The sequence below is a fragment of the Lonchura striata genome, chromosome Z (genome assembly GCF_046129695.1).
Source record: "Lonchura striata isolate bLonStr1 chromosome Z, bLonStr1.mat, whole genome shotgun sequence".
Taxonomy (NCBI): Eukaryota; Metazoa; Chordata; class Aves; order Passeriformes; family Estrildidae; genus Lonchura; species Lonchura striata.
In genome coordinates, this window is record NC_134642.1 from 81166369 (window position 1) to 81186777 (window position 20409).

The 20409-nt window shown below is 44.0% G+C and overlaps 1 protein-coding gene across 1 annotated transcript in view; it reads left to right on the plus strand.

Annotated features, from left to right (window-relative positions):
• Positions 1 to 15769, plus strand: part of CAST (calpastatin) — a 49621-nt gene extending 33852 nt beyond the window's left edge. Inside the window, exons 10-29 of the mRNA XM_031507329.2 lie at positions 6 to 59; positions 681 to 776; positions 920 to 1012; positions 1702 to 1800; positions 2806 to 2889; positions 3576 to 3623; positions 5549 to 5644; positions 5941 to 6036; positions 6412 to 6513; positions 7515 to 7598; positions 8084 to 8131; positions 8292 to 8387; positions 8924 to 9022; positions 9762 to 9863; positions 10885 to 10977; positions 11394 to 11447; positions 11877 to 11966; positions 12827 to 12906; positions 14009 to 14075; positions 14558 to 15769. Of these exons, the coding sequence (XP_031363189.2) occupies positions 6 to 59; positions 681 to 776; positions 920 to 1012; positions 1702 to 1800; positions 2806 to 2889; positions 3576 to 3623; positions 5549 to 5644; positions 5941 to 6036; positions 6412 to 6513; positions 7515 to 7598; positions 8084 to 8131; positions 8292 to 8387; positions 8924 to 9022; positions 9762 to 9863; positions 10885 to 10977; positions 11394 to 11447; positions 11877 to 11966; positions 12827 to 12906; positions 14009 to 14066 (1572 nt within the window). The 3' untranslated portion in view covers positions 14067 to 14075; positions 14558 to 15769. The remainder of the gene's footprint in view (positions 1 to 5; positions 60 to 680; positions 777 to 919; positions 1013 to 1701; positions 1801 to 2805; positions 2890 to 3575; positions 3624 to 5548; positions 5645 to 5940; positions 6037 to 6411; positions 6514 to 7514; positions 7599 to 8083; positions 8132 to 8291; positions 8388 to 8923; positions 9023 to 9761; positions 9864 to 10884; positions 10978 to 11393; positions 11448 to 11876; positions 11967 to 12826; positions 12907 to 14008; positions 14076 to 14557) is intronic.
• The last annotated feature ends 4640 nt before the right edge of the window (positions 15770 to 20409 follow it).

The following is a 20409-nucleotide window of genomic DNA, read 5'->3' on the forward strand; positions in this document are numbered from 1 at the left end:
TTTAGAGCAAAGGACATGGCAAAGATGTGGTCCCACCGAAACCAAATGAGCAAGATGAAGTAAGAACTTTTTTTAATATACTGGAAGGGGAAAGTGGAAAAAAACCCAGTGGAAAAAAACCCAGTGGAAAAAAACCCAGTTATCAGTGAATTCCTAGGAAAATATAAATGCTGCTTGTTCTCCAAAAGTCCCACACAATTTGGAGGAGCATGTGGGCTGCCAAGTACTATAATGATAAAACTAAATAGAGCTTGGCACAGAGGTTTTTAATAAAGGTGCAGGAATTTTCATGATGCTGAAGCTGAAATGAGTCAAATAAATGCTTACAAAAATATTGGTCATACAAATAACAAAGAGGAGAAATACTGTGCAAGCAGAAGTCTCTCTGTGCTGCCTTCAGCAAAGACTACTTGTATTTCTACACTTAGCCAGAGATTTCTGTCAGCTAGCATAATTTTGCTGGTTGGGAAGTTTGACATACTAAAAATAAAAGCTTATCTGAGACATGAATCAACCAGTGGGGGCAAGCACCTTTATTTTTTTGTTGTGTCAGGAACTTGTGCCAGTGAGGTCACTGTGTGAGTAATTGTGGGACACACTCAGGCTGTAAACTGAGCTTGAGCCGTGTCGATATTTGAAGTTTCTCGTGGTCATAACTTGGTTTGCAATTCCTTGCTCAGAAGCCAATGACAGATGATGAGCTTGCAGAGGCCCTGTCATCTGACTTCACCTGCAGTGCTGCTTCTGCTCAGGAGAAGAAAACAAGTGTGACAGAGGTATTGACACTTTCCTTGCCATTGCATGCATTTATTGTGTGGAAAAGAATGATGCTGTTACAATATTTCATTTTAAAGTAGATAAAATTTCCTGCTTCTTTTCTATATTTGCAAATTTGCTTGTAATTTCATCTCACTCGCAGAAATTAAATAAAGAAGGAGAAATAGTGCAGGCACAAGCAAGTTCAGTTAAGACTTCAGCTCGTCCTAAGGAGAAGAAAACAAAATCAAAAGAGGTACACATAATCTTTCTTTCACTGGTTACCTTCTAATTAAAATTTACAGGCATATACTGCTGTTATGTGTTTTTGTTCTCATAAAGATGCTCATCATTCTCATTTTAAATTGTAAATCCTCTTTATTTTAGAAAATATAGGCATAACAAGAAATGCCACTGCCCAGATTCCATTGTGCCTTAAAGATCTTACTTTAGTATATCAGAAGATTTTCATTCTGGATTCTGAGGAATAACTGTGGTTCTTCTCACTAGAGGAAGTAGAGTAGAAATATTTGTTGGAAAATGTTCTTAGCTCTGTGATCTGTGTTTAAAACTTGGATATGATGTAACTTTCTCATGTTTTATGAACTTTCTGGTTTTTTCTTCTAAAGAGAGCAAATGTGTTTTTCAGTTTGCCAAGTCAAAGCATATGAGAATTGTGTTAGATGACATTGTGGCACTGTGGTTTTGGGGTTTTTTTACTTCCTTTTTTCTTCATTCTGTCCTTAAGAAAAGCCTCATGTCTGACTAAAGCTGTGCTAATTCTGTCATGTAATTTGGTGTTAAGTAAATTGGGTAAAGCCAAACCAAAATGACCAATTTGTTGTTGGCTGTTTTCTTCATATACAGTATAAAAACACTTGAGGTAAAAACGTGTGCCTGTTTAAAGAAATTACAAAGTGCTTTGCACATTTTCTTAAAATACAGGAAATTAAAGATGATGCAATGGATGCTCTTCTTGATACTCTTGGAGGACCTGAACCTGAACCTGAAGAAGATCCTACACCTATTGCAGAGGTGTCAGAGGTAACACCTCACTCCTTTTTTACCCTGGCTTCCAGACTCTGGCTGTGGAACCTCTGAGTTCTTTTTATTAGACACTGGACAAATGTGTAAAATAACAAGCAAGTTACTTTGATACCAAAGGCCTAAGGAATGTGTGAGTCTTCAATGATTAAGAAAATGAAAAACATTCAGAATCCCAGGTGGATACAGGTAGAGTAGAACATAGTAAGGTGGTCTGGAAAATTATGAGCATGTAATTTGTTCGCTTATACAAGCAAACATACATATAAACATACATACATTCATGGGTAGATACAGCTCTGTTCTGTGTTTGTTTTCCCCAGCACTCTATACAATATATAGCAAGCTTTCATTTTGTGGGTGCTCCTTTTTCCATCAAACTCCATTATCTTTCTAGTTTGAGTCTTGCCTTTCACTGTCTTTTGAGAGTTGTGTTTTTCCCCAACAGACAGAATTTAAACAGTTACCCTGTGTTTGCATGTTAAGCTTTAACTTTTTGGTTTAGTTTTGCAAACACTGTCTATTGCAATATATAGAGCCGTTTTTTTCCTGTCTTAACTTGTAGCTCAGAGCAAGCAAACAATGGGGAAATAGTAAAAAAATCTTCTGTTATTGAGATCAATTTTGACTAAAAAAGAGTTTCTTGTGTTGCAGATTTAGCCAGTCTGGGCCTTCAGATAACTTAGCAGATGCATTTCTTCAGTAAGGAGGCCTAGAGAATTAAAAACTTTGTTTTGGTGCCAGTGATGGAAAAAGACACAGAATTATGGATTCTATAATCAGAGTGCTGAAGTGCAAGAAAGCCTGATGATTTTGTACACACAAAAATTTCTAAAAGTGCCTGCATACTCTCTAGGGTTTTTTAGGATTTAAAATAATTTAGCTGTATTCACATATGTTATTGAATCTTAAAGCATTATAATATTACGACAGACATTTGACAGGAATAAATTGAGGGATTTTAGTATCTTGCTTCTTAGAATAATTTAATTGTTTCTTTTCAAGGCAAAAGCCAAAGAGAAAAAGGAGCAAAAGGCTGGAGAACGTGATGATACAATACCTCCAGAGTACAGGTTAATGCCAGAGTTGGTAAGTTTTTCATATCTCTATTGCTTTGTAGGCAGGGCACGTGCCTGATTCTTTAATTACAGAGAGAGAAAGAACATGGGGAAAACAAACTAAACTAGTATTTAATAAATGGTTTTCTCCTTGGTGATTCCTGTACCTCTTATTTCCTCCTCTTCCTTTGTATCACTGTTTTTTCCAAGCACTGTAGGTAAAGATCTCATCTCACCCATGAGATGGGTGAGTCATCTCAAATGGAAAAGTCACCCCTTCTTTCTCCAAGAGTGATGTTTCATGTTTCTGACATTACATTTCAGCCTTGTAAAATCCATCCCTTGCAGGAGTGCTCTTTGGCATCACTTTGTAATGTAACCTTGAAACACTGATGTAAAATGGTGGGAAAATTGCACTTTTTTTTTTTTTTTTTTTTTTTTTTTTTTTTTTTTTTTTAATTGTCACCCAAAGTGATGGAGATTTATTCAAAGTTAACCAAAACAACACCAGAACACTTTCTGGTCTCTTGTAATGTGCTGACATCCCATTTGCCTTTTTGATCTAAATATCTGGCCATGTAATTATTCCCATTTAGGGGAATTCCTGTCGCTGAGTAATTCTTGAGTAATTTATTTTGCCTTATTTCACTGGTGATTATGGAGTATGGCACTTCTTGTAACAACAGAAAATGTAAATAATACCTAATTTCCTTCTAGGATAAAGATGGAAAACCAATATTGCCGAAGCCTGAAGAAAAACCAAAGGTTAGAAAACTGACAATATTGTAGGAGTGTGGCTAGATACCCTGTTTTCTCCCTCTCTGTCATCACTTCTCTCTGTGCCACAATGTAAGTCTCTTGGTCTGCTTCTGTGTTTTACTTCCTTGCACAAAACCTGCTGGTCAGAAGCGTCAGGTGGAAGTTGGTTTTATTGAAATTCACTTCTCTGTGAATGAAGAGCTCATATAAGGAAAAGGTTTAGGAGTTCAAGACAGGAGAGAGCTACAAAAATTATTACTTATTCAAAAAAAGGCAATGTAGGGATTTAGTAAAAAGTATTCTAGAGGTCTGTTGGAGCTATTAAGGATAGAGAGAGGTGAAGCAGGAAAATCCTTTCTTTTATTGACAGTTTCCTCTTGCTAGTGATCAAATATAAAGGGATTTGACTGGGAATAAGGAAAAAAGCTGCTGTGGACATTTTACTCATCACAGAGAACAAACCTGGACTTTGCAAATAGTATCCATCATGGCCTAGAAAGTGTAAGAGAGGATTAAAATACTGAAAGAGATAGTTGTAAATACTAATTTTAAAGGCACAGGAAGAAAGCAAAGGAACTGTGCACTGAAGAAACTGAGGGCTCCACTTTGGAAATTCTGTGAGCTGAGGAGTGCTGCTGCCAGAATTTGGAAAAGCACAGGAAATCTCTGCTCTCCTGAAATGAGTGTGAAGTTCAGGACCAGTTTGAGTGCCTTGTGGGCAGAAATCTGAACTTCAGGGCTAAAGTGTGGATGGAGGGAGTGCAAAGTGCTGGAAAAAAAAGACTTCTGGTCTCTAAAAATTTCTATTTCAGGTCTCAGACGTGTGTTTGTCGTGAGTGGTGGATGTTTGAGAGCTGCACAGAAGGGAACTCCTGCCAGGCCTGTCATGAGGACAAAAAGGGAACAGTTCTGCTCTGGGGGGAGCTAGGCCCATCACCCCTAATATTGAGATCAGTGAAACCAAAATCCACAAAATGGAAAAACTGTGTTAATAGCTGGGAACCATCAGCCACTTGCTCTTCTCCCATGATTTCTGGTGAAGGCAAAGTCCTTCCTTCAGGATTTCAGCTAGTGTTTGGGCCTCCACTCTTTAGCCTTAAGCAGTGGCATTACTCTTAGTGAATAAAATTTGCTACCTAAATGCCTTTCTTATTTAGTGTCTGAAGGAGGGTTTCAGGCATTATGAAAAGTGGGGCCTTACGTGTTGAGACACTTGATAAAGAATTAGGGAAAGGCAGTGAGGGAGGGATTTCTCTTTCAGAAATGTAATTTTATGCGTTATGAATCTGTCCCTTAGCTGTTAAGTTGCATGCAGCAGGTGAATGGCCGTCACTACTAGCAAAGTTTTAAACATTCAGCTTTGAACAGTAATTTGGAGGATCCCAGGAACTATCTATGTGTATAGATAGGGATACATGGATTGCAGAGGCCTAGTTTACATAGTGTCAGGAGATTGTAATATATCACAAACAGCAGGAAACTAAAACTACATTTTTGGTCACCAAAACGCACACAGTGAAAACCACTGAGTGTTAGTGGTCAGAGGACAGGCTAAGGGAACTTTCAGGGAGCTCTAGTTCTGCTAGTAAATATTAGCATTTTTTTCCTAATTAAGAGGTTGTATTTTTCCTTTTCAATAGCCCTGTCTTGAACATATCTGTACCTGGTTCTCTGTATTATGTTTTATATTATATGTACAGTTCTCTACCTTTTATGAACTTATGATAACACAGAAACTTATTCTGAAGCATGTTTTTCTTAACAGCAAAAATTAATTCTGTTTTGTTGCACATAATTGTGAAAGGTTATTTCAGTGTAAACTACAGATGGTTTCCTGCTTTATGAGTAGCTGAAATACAGTTCTTGAAAAAGTAAATTAAAAAGAGGCAGCGAGTCACCTGTGCCACATGTTTTTTGCTTTTTTTTTTCAGCCTTTGAGTGAGTCTGATCTTGTTGATGAATTTTCAAAGGACTTTGCCTGCCCTGCACAGCCTGCAGTACAACCCAAAGCACCAAAGCCCAGCAAAGTAAGTCGTGGTTCACTGGAGAAGCTGACGCTTGACAATTTTGCTAAAACTTGGTAGTGCTAGTGTTCTTTCAAAAAAAACCATTTTCTTCTCTTCCTGTTTTACCATTCCCATTGTCTTTAGTGGAATATGCAGTATTGGCACTCAGCTCTTCATTGAGCATCTTCTGCCTTTAAATTTAGATTTTTCTTTCTCATTTAGTACTGTATTTAGGAAAAAATAAGCTATTTAACAGGCACATTTTATTGTTTTCTAAGCATATTCACTAAAATACAGTGTAAATTTTTCTGTTTCAGAAGCCATCAGGTTCTGTGTCTGCAAAAGCCACTGAGGATAAAGTGGTACCCCGTGCCACAGCTTGCACTGTGCAGTCTGGAGCTCCTGTGCCTTCAGTAAGTAGTGGAGCTTTTTCGGCTGGAGCTGAAGCAAAACTCAGTGTTTCATTTATGGACTGATGGAGCATGTTGGCAGGATGCTCATTTCAGTATTGCATATTCTTCCTCCACAGTGGTAACCCACAAAGGCTGAGTGGTTCACAGAAGAAAAAAAAACAAAAAGAAAAAAAAAAAAAAATCTGAGTCAAGCACAGACTGAATGGTCAGTGACCTTCCTCAGAGAGGAAGCCAAACTGATAATTCTGTGGTGTTCTGTGCTCTTCCTGCCCTAAAGGAGATACTGTTTGTGAACCTAATGGGGACTGCAGGAAAAGACAAAACCAGGGTTCGTCAAACTAAAAATTGTTTTTTCCTTTATCAACACCCATGCAGGTTGGTCCTGTGTCAGATGAAGCACTGGAAGCCTTGTCCAGTAGCCTAGGAAAGAGGAAGCCTGATCCAGATGAGAAAAAGCCTGCTGTGGACAAAATTAAGGTAGAGAAAAGAAACAGACCTCAAAAAATAGACTGCTTATGTAATTACCTTCAGCATTACTCCATTTCCTCAGATCACAAGCAAAGTAGACATTATGTTTTCACTTTTTTTTACAAACAAAATGTACTGTTGAAACCAGTTCTGTTCTGCTTAGGAAGTACCAGCAGGATTTCAACACAATGAATGCACTTTCCTAATAATTCTGACTATTGCAGTGCAGTAGTTCCCTTAGTTTTCTGAAAACTGTGTTTTGGTGTGTCCTGCTGAACTGAAGCAGAATTAAGATGCACATCAGGGATAGCATACAGTATGGTACTTTTTCTGAAGGAACCAACTTTATGACAGGGGGTTTAAATTTGGAATTTTGCAAAAAACTTTTGGGCTTTATATATTTAAATAGGGAACCATAAGCAAGCCACTGAAATCCTATAGAAGAGAATGCTGTTCATAGGCAGTCTGAATGCCCCTGTGTGCCATCCTCATCCAGATGGAATTCGGCAGAGTCAGAAGCCAGCCCTTCTAGTGGCTGGAATTCTGCCAGGCAGGAGTTCTAAAGTTGGCTTTAGTCCCTTCTCTTAGTTGGCATTTTGCCAGCATAACTTGTATGGGGATAATAATTTTTGAAGTGGGCTGCTGATTTCTCTTTTCAGCATTCCTCTGCATGCAGCCCAGACAGCTGTTGAGTCCATTTGCAAAAATATCAAGAATTAAGATTCAGAGGTACTTTTGATTTTGGTCCACCCTTTTCTATTCACTTAGTTCTGCCAGCTTCACTGAAATATGTAGAAGTACTTCTAATACACAGAGGAAAAAACAGGCAGGGGAATGAAGGCTTTCTCAAGAGAAAATGTTTTCTTTTAACTTTCCTGAGATTTGTAAGTGGTGGCTGATTGAATGAGAAAGACCAATTTGAATCAGAGGACTGAAGACTGGAAGCTTGCTCATGTGAATTTCCATGGGTAGTTGTTTTTCTTACTGTGATTCCTATTTTTCCTTCACAGGAGAAAACCAAAAATGAACAATACAAAAAACTGGGTGAAGAAGAAGAAACAATTCCTCCAGAGTACAGATTAACAGAAGCCAAAGTAATTTATTTAATATACTTAGTCTTACTTCCCTTTCATTCCTCAGAACATATAGGTGAAACTGAGACTCCCATTTCATTTTGAAGCACTGATGTTTTGGTTCAGCCATTTTTGTAATATATAGAAATTCTGGTTTGTAGTTCCCACAAATAGCTGTCATCTATCATTGGATGCCTGCATGGGCATAGATGTGGTTTAGATGCAGGTACCTGCAGATAAATAATTCTCAGATTAGTCCATGGGGGTCTTTCAGTAGATTCTGGTATTTTAGAAAAAAATAAATTGTGATTGGTTAAAGCTGTTAAGAAAACCCCAAGGACCTGGATGTTTTAAGTGGCATTTTGAGTAGCAGCAATAGATGCTACAGAAGCTGCTGGTTAGGTCCATGTCCCCTGTAACACTTTCTGTTGCTCAGAGAATGCTCCCAGAGTGCTTGAATTGCATGGCTGTTTCAGGGTTAATGCAAGGGATGTTTTTCTTTATAGGATAAAGATGGAAAACCACTCCTACCAAAACCAGAAGAAAAGTCACAGGTAAAAAAGTGATGATTTCAAATAACTGTTTCATTCATGACTTACTTACCAAATTTCAGCAGGTAACCCAGTGTTCAGTTTAAAAATGGGCTATGTTACTTGCTTACTTTTTAAGAGATAAAGAGACTTACACAGTTCTTCTTTTTCTTTCTGATTGCAGCCTATGAGTGAAAATGATCTTTTAGAGGGTTTGACAGAAGGATTTTCCTCTTCTCCACCACCACCTGCACCATTATCTACATCCGCTGTACTAAAGGTATGTTAGATTTTTGAAATCTATCTTTATTTACAAGTTGTTTGAATAATCATGACATTTTAAATGTTTTCTTTATATAAAGTTCCTGAAATGAAATGCAATAACTAAAAATTTAAAATACTTCTTGCAGTAAGTTAATAGAAGTACAGGACTTTAAAAAACAGACAAAGAAAAAAGTAGTTATGTGACCTATCTTTTTACCAGTTACTTGCATAAATACTGCTTTGTAGCTGAGGATTTAAAAAGTGTTTTTTGGGAACATTAGATGTCTTGGTGAAATCTTTTGGAGTAATGTTAAACCTGTTTAAACTTCAGCTATGGTGAGGTTTAAACCAGTGGTTGAGATGGAAGAACAAACTTGAGATGAGGAGCAGTTGCACAGAGTGTGTGTGGGGGCGTGTTTCAATCTGAAATAAAAAAAGCTCCTCAGGAAAAGCAAATCCTAGAAACCAGCTCTGTGGGTGCTGTGTTTTGGATGTGTTTTTTGGTCTGATGGGTGTTTTTCTCAGGGTCCCCTGTGTGCCTTGTTCTTCCAGAAATCCAAGGATAGTGCCAAGCCTGCAAGTTCCTCGGATGTGATCTCTGCTGCTACGGTTTCCTCAGTGCACTCAGCAGCCCCTGCACCTTCTACCACTGTAAGAAACCTCTCCTGTAGGTTCTTACCCCAAAACAAGGGGCTGAGTAGTGAGAAGAGGCAGCAACATGATCCAGGCAGTGTGACCAGTGTGGACTCCTGCAGAATTTAATAATTTATTGCTAAAAATGGCAATTGCAGAGAAGGAAAATGTTCCCCTAGGGAAAAAAAATTGAGAAGAAAAGAATGAGTGGACACTCAATTTTCAACTGAGTTCCACAGGCAGTACCACCTTTGAATACCAGGGGAGCTTTCCTTCCTGGTGTTTATTGTAATGTTGCTCAAGCATTTTGATCCATGCTGAGGGATCTTGCCCTGTGCTGCCAGCCTGGCTTGGAAGGGGAATATAAAGCTCCTCCTGGCTGTGTTGGCTTTAAGGGCTCTTTTTCTATCCAGGTTCTGTATAAAATTGCAAAATCCATGGTAATTGCCAAACATTGATTGCCAAACAATAGCCAATTATTTCATAGATCTGTTCTCATTAAAGCAGCTTGGCTTATTTATTAAAAAAAAAATAAAACTATTCAAGAAAATTCCATAAGCCCTTATTGAAATTGTGTTTTCTGCAGGTCAGAAATATTCTGTATTTTTCTCCAGCTATTGTGCTACACTGCAAGTATGACAGGAGTGCTCTTTGTTCACTCAAGTTCTACAGTTCATTAGCCAGTACTTACAGTAGATTGATGAATTACATCACATGCAGCAGATGTGCTTTCACAAATGTGTTTCTGCTTTGTTAGGGAGGAAAAGAGATGGATGAAGCCTTGGATCTCCTGTCTGATTCCCTGGGACAGAGGGAACCTGACCCTGATGAGAACAAACCGCTTGTGGATGAAGTGAAGGTAACAAAAGACATTCTGAAACTTGAGCTATTTGGGGAGAAGGAGGGCTGGGAGGGAATAAACTAAACCAACAAGAAAACCCCCTCCAAATCCCCCAGAACCTGCAATGGCTGCCATACGCTCACAGGAGTATATGGCATTGGGATTTCAGATGTTGTAAGAGTAAGGTTATTGGAGAAAAAAAAAATCCATGTTCTTACTTACAGGTATATCAACCACTTTTCAGTCAGCCAGATTACTTATGTGTTCTGTGAAAAATTATTTGGTCAATGTACTTTAGCCACTTGAGGGCAAGTGTTGAAATGTAAAGGGAGATTTGAAATAATTTTAGTTCAGTGCCTTTCATTGCCATTATTCTCATCATTTTCCAGGTGTCTTCTTGGGCCTCAGTTTCTAGAATTTATTTTCTGGCCCTCTTTTTGTCAAGGTTTGACTTTTATAACCACAAGTTCACTTAATCAGGCATATTTTTAAACTTCCTTGTTTCTGCTGGTTTTGTCTTCATTTAGTCTTTCATAAAATCCTATAAAGGCCCTTCTGCTAACAAGAAAATAAATTTCTGCATAATAGTAGTAAATAAATTTTAATTTGAAATAGCTAAGGTAAAGTTCATTACTGGGGAAAAGCAAAATCACCATATGCTGCCTATCAATAAGTTTAGGCTGGAACCTTAACTGGAGGAAAAAGAAAAAAGAGATTTCAAAAATGTCTGCATTAAGAAAGACAAAAATGTTCTTCAGCAGTCTGCTTTGAAACCTCCTTGTGGTGTTCTGTGTGGCATCTACCTGGTATGCTGCCAAAAATGAGAGCAGCATAAGTTGAAAAATAAATGTAATTTTTAAAACTTTCAGGCATGAAACACAACTCAAAGTGAAATTAATATATAGGGGTTTTCTCAGTAGTTTTAAAATTTTAAAGTGAAAAAGGATATCTGTCCTGAATCTGATATGCCCTCTGACTTGTTGATTGCTAATAATTCTAACATGGGAAATAAAGATTTTTTAAAATTAAATACTTTCAGGAAAAGGCTAAATCTGAACACAGAGACAAGCTTGGAGAGAGAGATGAAACAATCCCACCTGACTATCGAAAACTTCTGGAGTCAAGTGAGCAGGTAAGGAAAAACTTCCATAGTTTTTATTTGCAGCAGTGGAAATTGAGTCTATCTGAGCCAGTCTGTCCTCTTTGGAATTACAAGTGGAATAAGTGAGTGTCTGTTCTGTATTTATATATTAGGGTAAAACGTGGAAATATTCTTCAGTGAGAGTAGCTCTATCCTCGCATGCTTATAAATGAAAAAAACAAAAGGGAAAAAAAAGTTTTGTTCTTGTTTTGTTAATTTTTTTTTCTTTTTCAACTGGGTAGTCTGAACAAATAAATCACTTTGAACTACTAAAGAAATCTATTCAGAACAGTGCAGGTTAATTGGCAATCTGGGAACACCCAGTAGTGCCATATGTAAGTACTTGTATTTTTAAACTTATCTGTCTGGTTCAAAATGAATGAGGATCTGCTTTTTTTCTTTACAAGAGTAAACCAGCAAAGCCAATAGCAAAGGATGATGTGAAGCACAAAGGAAAGAAGGTAACATTTATGATGGGGTTTATTGAGAGTTTTTTTATATTTGTGATATTTATTCTGTGGTGTTTTTTTTTTCATGCTGTGGGCTCTGATTTTGTTTCAAAGTTGCATCTCTGTAGGATTAAGGGGTGATTAATTGCAAATACTCATAAATGAAGGTGGTAATAGGAACAGTAGTGGAATTTAAAACTTCTGTGAGGTGTAACTCTTCACAACAAATGCAGTTTTTATGTACAACCTGCATTATGATTGTTCAGGAAATCATGCATCTTGGGATCCTCAAATAGATGTCTCTGACATATGTGTGGAGTTCAGGTGTGTTTTTCTTTAAGAAAAGGAATAATCAAAGCAGACATAAGTTCCTGAACCACTAATTTGACTGTGGGAAGTTAGGTTGCACATTTTGTGACTTCAAAATTAAAATTATTGCAGAAACCTATGGATGACAGTGCAGCTATTGATGCCTTATCAGGTGACTTTGATACTTGTGCAAAGGCTCCTGCTACACCCCAGCACTCAAAGGTAGGACATTTTCTGCTAATAACTTGCAGAATAAAGAGTTTCTCATTCCTCACTTTCCAGTCACTCATTTTAGATTTATAGGAAGCCTGTCCAGATGCAGGGATTGTCTCACTTCTGCAGTGGAAGTTGGATGTATTTTGCTGTGTACTCGATATTTGGAAGAAGGAAGGTTTGTGTTAATTAGAGCCTTGCAGACAGGCTTGGAGAAGTAAGTTGAGCAGAGAAATGTGGTAACAGTTTTTAAGTGTTCAAAAACTGCAGAGAGGCAAAGAAACCTCTGCTCACTGATAGGAGGCACTGTGTAGCAGTGGTTGTTGGCTGGAGCTGAGACACAGTTCAAGAGGGTTTTGTGGAGAAAAAAGCAGGGAGCAGCAAAGACTTTCAGGTATGCTAGGGGAAAACAGTAGAGTTGACAAGAAGAAGGGAGAAGGAATGGACTGGAGAGGTCCTGCAATTGAGAAAATGAGCAGCCACTTTGAAACTTGAGGTTCAAATCAGCTGTATTCCTGGAGGAAAGAGCTGTCTCCAAACAGCCAGCTCTTCTGGCCACTGCAGTGCCCACCAGGGGCTTCCCTCAGCACAAAACCCTCAGGCAGCTGAAGACAGGACAACTGGTATTTCAAGTGCTGCTTCATCTGCTCTTGAAATCCAGGGCTAAATCTGCTGTTGCAGCCATATTGCTTGGTGGTAAATACAAAATCTGCCCATCTGTACCAGGTTTTTTTCTGATGTAGTCTCCTGTCAGGATGGCCTGTGTTGCTGCCAGACCTATTCAAAATACTGTGTTTTGGCAGATACCAAAGCAGGAGCCACCAGTGCTCTATTCTCCTTGTAACTGTAATTTTTTTTTTTCTTTGGAGTGTAGGACAAAAGTGGAAAGGAATCTACGACCACTAAGCCAAGCTCAAAGGATAAAGGAAAGCCCAGAGACCCTAAAACGGTACAAACACTTTTATTATGGTATGGGCAGTCATACAAGAGGGGCAGCTGGATTCTGGACTTATATTCCAGGGTTGTTAATTTGGAGGGAGTTTTACATTAATATGTTGAATTTGATCCATTTTTGTAAATATGAACATAGGAAAAGGTCCCCTTTCTATTTCAAGAGAAACTGGAAATAAACAGGGGCAAAAAAAAAAAAATATGTATCTTTCAGAGTGTTGTTCTCTGAAGGGGCAGGGGTGCATGCTCCTCAGGTTCTTCCCAGATTTGTAGATCTAAGAGTTCTACTTTGCCTCCCTATAGCTGCCTCAGGCAGGATCCCCACCACTTCTCTCATTTCTTGACAGTTTTGAGTAACAGCATCCGAAAAGTGATTAAAAAGTGCTCCTACAACCACAGCCAGATTCCCAAGTTATTATCATAAATTAATTCTTTAAAATTAATGAAGACCTACATACTTTCATAAAAAAGTATGAATGAACATGGTGTGAAAAGGCAGGCAGCTGTTTCTGTATTCAGAAAAAGTGGGAAGAAGGGGAAGGTAAGAAGGGTTGCTTAGCTTTTTTTTTAATCCAGAATTAGAGAAAATTGATTCAGGTCAGGGTGAAGCTTGTTCCATCATGTTTTCCTCACAGAGGATATGTGCGAATCAGATGATTACATCTACTCTGGGAATTTTACATTTCACATGTCAGTGATGGGATTTCTGCTTGCTGTTATTATCAAATCACCACAGGTACTTTTTGTGAGACCACAGAACTGACTTGCAGTTCTCTGTGTAAAACTGAGGGGTGTCTTTATCTCCTCTTCAGGAGGATGTTCTGAGCTGTGGCCTGATCACTGCTGTGGGTAAAAGGGTGTTTAGGAACAGGGAATGATGAGGTCAGACATAACCCACTCTGCCTGAAAGAAAGCAGTTGATGGTGAAAAGGTGAAAATATTTGTACACAGCAGGAGTCACAAATACTCTTGCTAAACTATCTGTATTTCAGGTGCAGACTGTATTTATGTCTTAACTGTGATTCTGATGAGTGTTTTGTCACTGCCTGATTTCAGGTTTTAGCTTGGTTCAGTTTCTCATTGTCTCATCCCCTCTTTAGGCAAAGGGACAGTCCTCCAGCAGCAAATCTGAGAAGCAGAAAACAAGCTAAACGTTAACCTTACCAGGTGAGATTTTTTTTTTTCTTCCCTGTTCCCTGGGCTACCACAAAGACAATTTCATGCTTGTGAATTAAAGACGAGTTTTGCTAGCAGTCCTTGAACCAAACAGGACATGGTTAAAACTGCTGCTAAATCAAAATGCTTGGGATGACTTTGCACTTCAGGGTTCCCAGGCAGGAAACCTTTATCCATTCAGCTTGTACAGAACTAGCTAAACTCCTTTAGGCTGGTGGAATTCCAAGCTTTCCAAGGTGTGAAGTGCTACTTCCCTAAGACATCTTCACAGAGTAATGAGGATCAAGCACATCTCAGCAGGGAGTTATGATCTTCAGGATACTGACCTTGTATCATTACCTCTGCTCTGGACCCATGTGGAGGCTTAGTTCCCATAATTCTTCCCAGATTTATGTTGTGAGTTTTATTTCCAATTAATGGAAGATAAGCACTCTGATATTATTTTTTTGTCTTGTTTTCTCCCCCTGTCCCAGGATCCTGCTGCATCATGTAAAATGTCTTGTTCCTGTGGGTGGATTATTATTCTTGAAGAACAAAAGCTGATGCCAAAAGCTTATAGTTATTCTGGGTGGTTTTTGTACACTGATACTTGCTGGACATTTTCTCATCTTTTCTTTTTTCCCAGTAGTAATCTCAGGTTTGTTTCTTTCCCCCAGCAATTCACTTCATTAAGACTCACATAGTCTGACATTTTTGTAATTTCCTTCAGCATTCAGGGGGAAAGAATGCTTTCTATTTGCAGGAAATATATTGCATCAATGAAGAGCTATGCAAAAAAAAAAAAAAAAAAAAAGAAAAAAAAAAGAAAAATCTATATGCAGACTTTTGCACATAATCTTCACATAGTGCCTGTAAATCTCTGAAGAGTTCATATGTGCTAGCATTTTTTAATGTTGCAGTGGATGCATTAAGTATTCTGGAATATAGTGAGCTTTAGTTACCCTTAGCTGGGCTTTGCAGCCTTCTGCTCAGGCCAGTTCCTGGTGGGAAGCTGCAGGCCAGCTGAGGGGTGGCTAAAGAGTGAGAAAATGGGGATGAGCCGCTTCTTCCAGCACGTCTGGACATCAAGCTGGTATTTGGGATGCTGCCTTTAGCAGTAGTTACAACACACTAGGGCAGAACTTTTGTTTTAATTATTATTATTACCATTGTTTCCAATTTTATCTGTACTGTTATCTCATAATTTCAGGAGTCTCCTGGACTGGACAAATTAAAAATGTAACAGCTACCAACCGAAAGGGTGGGGAAGGAAAGGAGGGAAACAAGCCTCAGCAAGATCAAAGCTCAGGTCCAGGGCCGGGCTCCTTTTTACCTTATTTTGCACTGTTTCTAGTCCTCCTGTTCCTGGCACTCCAGCAGGGACCTCAGAGATGGGGCTGAAGGTGTTGCTGCAGGAGCAAAGCCCCGTTTCTCCTGTTCCCTGCGAGGTCAGGCACGGCCAGGCGCCTCTCGCGGGTCGGCTGCCGCAGCCCTGGGCTGCCGCCACTGCCGTGGGTGTCAGGATGTCCTTCTGCACCTCCTGACACGCGTCCAGCTCTGCTGTGGGCTGGCAGAGGTGGCTGCTAGCAGCAAAGCCCAGGGTCTGCGGGCAGGGATGGCGCAGGGACTGAAGTTGGGGATACTTAGACTCGTGACTGTACTTGCAGTCTGCACCGTGCCACTCCAATAAAGTTTTTAAGGATGCACCGTGCCCTTCCTGGCTTTTCATTTAGCACTTCTGGTGTCAGGCAGAAGAAAGCCTAGAAATAAAGAAAAGAACCACAAACGTTGGCGTATTTAAATTGAATCTAACATTTCCAAAAAAATCACTACAAAATACAGAATTGCAGGATCAGCTAGGTTGGGAAAGACCTTTGAGATCATCAGGTCCAAGCTGTGACTGAACACCACCTTGTCAAACAGAGCATGCCACTTGGTGCAACATCCAGCCTTTCTTAAACACCTCCTGCAACAGTGACTCTACCACCTCCCTGGGCAGCAACTTCCAGTGCCCAATCCCTCTTTCTTTATATGTTGGTGACACTCCACGAAGGCCTTCACAAGCTCACTGAGACCCTGCTATTTTTTTTTTTGCCCCTTTTCCTTTGTATTTCAAAGCCGCATCGTAGCTGACCAAGAGCAAATCTAACTTTTGGACTGCTGCTGTGCTGAAAGGCAGCTTGCAGAGGAAGATGTAAGTCACTGAAATTTATTGTGCCCAGATTAACTGGCAGGTCCTGAAACTGTGTGTGAGTTCCCATCTCTTCTGTAGGAGGGCTGCAGTACATCTGGGAGAATGAGCACATCTAAAATCAAAGGTGGGGAGGGAATAATAAAGGGGGTTCTGGGGTACCAGGAAGACCACCTAATTTTGCCCTCGGGACTGAGCAGTTAAAAGCAGAAAACAGAAATGCCATTTACTGGTCACAAAAGAAATGACTGCACAAAAGGGGACAAAAAAAAAGGCCTTGATCTGAAATCACCTGCAATTTGAGTTTTCATCGGATTCTCCATTAAGCTCTTAAAATGTTTTAAAAGTAGCAGGTGACAATACTTGAATAGCATAAAATGTCACTGGAGTGACACAGCTTTCTCAGAATTTCTAATGTATATATAAATACATGCATATATTCAGAAACACATGGAATTCGGCATGAGCAGGAGGAAGCGGTGCTTTCTGCAGGGTTGTGTCAGAGCTGTTGCCTCTCACCAGTGCAACAAGTGCCTTCCAAACACCCATGGAGTGTTTGGGCAGGTTTCATCTCCAGCTGAGAGAAAAGGGAGGCATAGTCAAATCAAATGCTTGGGATTAGTTCTAGATTACGATTTTTACCTCTATTAAAATTGCAACTGTGTGGGCACATCCGTGAGGAGCCATACAGGAAATAAAACACCAGGGATTCTACAGCAAGAGCAAAGAAAGCAAGTGTCCTTAAGCAAAAGTGGCAATTAAGGAATTTTAGTTATGTTTAATACAGAAATAAGACATAAATGGAGCAGGCCACTCACAAGCGCCTATAAAAACAGAAAGTCCACCAATAAAAACCCAACCTCTGGAATTTCAGCCTTGCTTTCGTGCGGCCGGACGTGGCACTGGGTGGGTGCTGTCAGGGCATGTTTTCACTGTGTTGTAGGTGGCACACGACAGCCGCGAGGGCCGACCGAGCGTCCCCTCAGGGACCAGGCTTGGCCCCGCCCCGTTCCCGCGCCGAAACCGCCCCCTCGGCTGGGGCTCCGCCCCCAAGCGCCCCGCGCGCCTCCCATTGGCCGGCGGACGTCCCCCTCGCGCCCTCCGCGGCCTCCCATTGGCCGGCGGCGTCCCCTCGTGCCCGCCGCGACCTCTCATTGGCTGCGGGTGCCGCTGTTGTTATTGCTGTAAACAGGAGAGAAGCGGTGTCACCTGTCACCGCTGGTCACCTCTGGTCACCGCTGGTCACCTCTGGTCACCTTTTATTGCCTCTCACCGCCTCTTTCCAACTTCCCCCTGTCACCCGTCATCTTTTTTCACCTCTTCTTGTCATCTCTTGTCCCCTAACCCCGGTCATTGCCGGGGCTCGAGCCTCGCTCGCTCGCTCCCTGCTCGGGCCATGTCCCTGCGCGGCGGCCGCGGGCTGCCCGGGCTGATGGTGGCCGTGTCCCCGCTGGCGTCCCCGGGCACGGCCCCGCTCACGCCGCTGGACAGGGCTGAGCCGGTGGGCCCGGACAGGTGAGGGGGTGCGCGGGGCCGCGGGCTGGCTTTGTCCGCCCGCCCCGCGTGAGATTCCTCGGGCGGGACACGGCCGTGTGGGCCGTGCCTTTTGGGATGCCCTCCTTCAGCTCCGGCCCCCGACCCGCCAGGGCAGCAAGGGGCTCGGGGCACCCGGGGCACTGACCCGACCCGACCGCCCGCAGGCACCGGGACACCCCGAGGAGGCGGCACGGGAGGCCGCCCCTCCCGCGGCTCTGGCACTCGCTGGCCCCGCAGCCGGTGGCTTCCCGGGACTCGCTCTCCCCGCAGCCCACGGATGCAGGTGAGGGATGCGGTTGCTCCGCCCCGCAGCTGTCCGCAACCGGCCCCAGCCCCGGGGTCGTGCCGAGGGTGTCGGAGGGGGCTCGGGGGTGTCTCGGCAGGGCTTGGACGAGGCGGTCGAGGCGGGGCAGCTTGTGGGGAGCGCTGGGCAGGAGCGGACACTGCACTGCCTGGGGCTCAGTCAGGAACCGATCCGCTGGGGTCCCCGCTCAGGGTGACACGCGACATTCCGTGCGGCACCGCTGCTCCCAACGGCGCTGCCACCCGTCTGCCGGGCAGCTCCCGGCCCGGTCCCGTCCTGCCCGGGGCCCCGGGATGGGGCCGGGACCCGATCTCCACACCGGGGCTACCCCTGTCCCTTGTTCCCCCCGCAGGATCGGGTCCGGACTCCCACACGTGGCAGAGCTCCGCAGCCGTGCAAGAAGAGTGAGTGGCCCCATCCCCGTGTCCCCCAGGCCCCTTTCCCTGCCCTGCCTCTCCCGAGCAGCAGGGCCCGGTCTCAACCCGGCTGGGGGCTGCGCATCCGGCGGTGACCTCCAGTCTGTGTCTGGGGGCTGACAACCTGGGCTGCTTGGGCGGGGACGCGGACGGCATTCCCTGTAAATCCCATCTCCGCTCTCCCCGCTGCTTCCAGAAAACCATCGCGGAGTCTGGCAGTGCTCTCAAAGAGTACATGAAGGGGCTCTGTCCCTGGGGCAGGACGGGAATGCCAGGCTGTCCACGTGCCCAGGCTGTCCCTGTCCCAGACCCAAAAGCCAGGCTGTGCCAGTGACCCTCCTGGGGTCCAACTCAGGCTGTCGGTGTTCGCTCAGTGCCTGGAAGTGCTTTTGTCCCAGGTCCCTTTGGGGAGCTCTGACAGCCCTGGGGGGGGAGGGAGTCTTACCCCACCCTGAGGACACAGAGGATGGAGGTGACAATGGCAGAGGAGTGGGACACAGCAGTCCGGGACACCTGCAGTCATTCGATTCTTTCCTCTCCCGGCTCTTGCAGCAGGAAGCTCCTTCGCCATAGAATCCGCTCCTTGCCGGTGAGTGCTGGAGGCTGTGCAGGATCCTGCCGGTTCTCCAGCCGAGCCGAGATGAGGAGGATGAAGCCAGGAGAGGAGGCAGGGCTGTGCAGGACTGCTCACACCCTGGCTGTCCCACAGCAGTGGCAGCTGGAAGCCAGCCCGGTGCGGAAGACCATCTCCCAGCTCCAGATGAGCAGGGACAGAGTGCGGCGGTGGCAGGACGAGCCCGAAGATGAGGTGAGGGGCGCGGCAAGACCTGGGGGGTCAGGGAGGGGGCACAGGGATGCTGACGCCGTGTCCCCCCCGCTGCAGGAGGGCTTTGTCCCCAAGAAGCTGCAGAAGCTGGGCCAGCGCAGCCGGCTGCCCGCCGGCCACGGGGCTGCCAGGAGGGACCTGTTTGCCAAGCGCCCAGGCGGCACACCAGAGCTGGTGAGAGAGGCTGGACCAGTCCAGGGGAGCTACGGGTAGATGAGCAAGTGGCAGCTCCAGCCTCCGCGGAGGCGTGTGCGTGTGGGAGATGGGCGGGCTGGGGAGCACACTGTGACTCCAAACCTCCAAGGAACTTAGAGGTGGATGGACCTTGGGTACGGGATTCGTCCCTGTCTGGGGGTGGGAAGCAGCTGGCAGGACTTGTCCCCTTCACGATCTCTGCCTCTCCCCCCAGTCTCCCCAGGTGCTGCCGTGGCACCGTGATTCCACCGTGCCCCAGGGAATGGAGAAGCCGGTGACCACGCCAGTGATAAAGAAGGAAGAGGCAATGCTGGTACATGGCCACTTTTGGCATTGGATGGGGCCCCACAGTCCCTTCTCGGCGTGTCCGAAGAGGGGTCTGGGGCCGAAGGACCCTGAGGCGGGGACTGGTTGGTGAACAGCACCAGCCCTGCCAGACCCCCAGGCAACAGCGCGGGCTCTTTCCACAGCATCCGGGGAAGCCGGACCAGCGCCGGCAGCTCTTCCGTGCGCCCTCGGTGCCCGGCAGTGTCCCCGGGCCCGTCCCGAAGCGGAGATGGCCCTCGGACAGGGACAGCCCTTCCGAGGCCAAGCGGCAGAGGAGTGTGGCCGGCAGCCCTCAGCAGGAGGCATCCCTGGAGCCGGTGGGTGATGGGGAAGGTGTCGGGGGAGAGCCAGCCTGTCCCTGGCAGAACTGGGCCACTGTCTAGCTGTGCCAGAGCCCCTGCTGACATCTGGGGGTGTCTTGGTTGGTGCCTCTGCAGGGAGTGTGGCTGGAGCCTTGTGGGTCTGTCCAGCTCCAGGAGATCGAGAACCTGCTGGCCAACGATGACCAGGAGCTCATTGGGGACTTCTCCAAGGTAGGGCCACGAGGATGG